Below are 850 nucleotides of genomic sequence, written 5' to 3'. Positions count from 1 at the left end.
TTACTTCTTGCGTGAATTTTGGGACACCCTATATATCATCTGTATGTTGTGTTGTGTGTTTACCACTGCAAGTCAAGTCTTCCTTCACCATTTATCTCCCCATACGCTCTTCTGCCTCCGCCCACTCCCCTCTACTTCTGGTAATCACCGTACTTCTTATTTCTTATTTTCTTCTTCCACTTAGGTGAGCTATATGGAGATCTATTGTGAACGGGTACGCGACCTCTTGAACCCCAAGAGTCGGGGCGCTCTGCGGGTCCGGGAGCACCCCATCCTGGGCCCCTATGTGCAGGACTTGTCTAAATTGGCTGTGACCTCCTATGCAGACATTGCTGATCTCATGGACTGTGGCAATAAGGCGAGGTGAGGTGGGCCGGTGGAGTGGAGGGAAAGGGAGCCAGGCTTAGAACGATGAGAGGTGGGATCCAGTGACCACTCCCTTTCCCCCAGGACTGTGGCTGCCACCAATATGAATGAGACCAGCAGCCGTTCCCATGCCGTCTTCACCATTGTCTTCACACAGCGTTGCCATGACCAGCTCACTGGGCTGGACTCAGAGAAGGTGGGGACCCTCCCCCCCACTGTCCCTACCTAGTAACATGAAATGGCCTTGTGTCCTCCTCCCTGCCCACGCTGGGTCTGAGTGCCTTCTCCAGGCTTCCAAAGGTCTCTGTCCTTCCCCTCGCAGATCATAGGGTACAATCTCCCATTTGCTTGTTTGTCCTTCTTACTAGACTTCTCGGGGCAGGGCTTGGATTCCACTGTGCCTTGTTCTGGCACACAGTGGGCAAGTAAATACCTATAAACAAAATAAATGCACAAATGGATGAATAACCAGTCCCTTATTATT

The 850-nt window shown here is 51.5% G+C and overlaps 1 protein-coding gene across 1 annotated transcript; it reads left to right on the top strand.

Moving 5' to 3' along the window:
• Positions 1-184: 184 nt before the first annotated feature.
• LOC102248060 (kinesin-like protein KIF1C) lies at positions 185-610 on the top strand (the record flags this gene model as incomplete). Its single annotated transcript, XM_005852838.2, has 2 exons — positions 185-363; positions 451-610. Coding segments are annotated over 2 exons (324 nt in total), but the record flags the coding sequence as incomplete, so codon positions are not given.
• Between the last annotated feature and the right edge of the window lie 240 nt (positions 611-850).

Source organism: Myotis brandtii, unplaced genomic scaffold, assembly GCF_000412655.1.
Source record: "Myotis brandtii unplaced genomic scaffold, ASM41265v1 C41804719, whole genome shotgun sequence".
Lineage (NCBI taxonomy): Eukaryota > Metazoa > Chordata > Mammalia > Chiroptera > Vespertilionidae > Myotis > Myotis brandtii.
The sequence above is the reverse complement of the archived record's forward strand: the minus strand, read 5'-3'. Positions and strand labels throughout refer to the sequence as shown.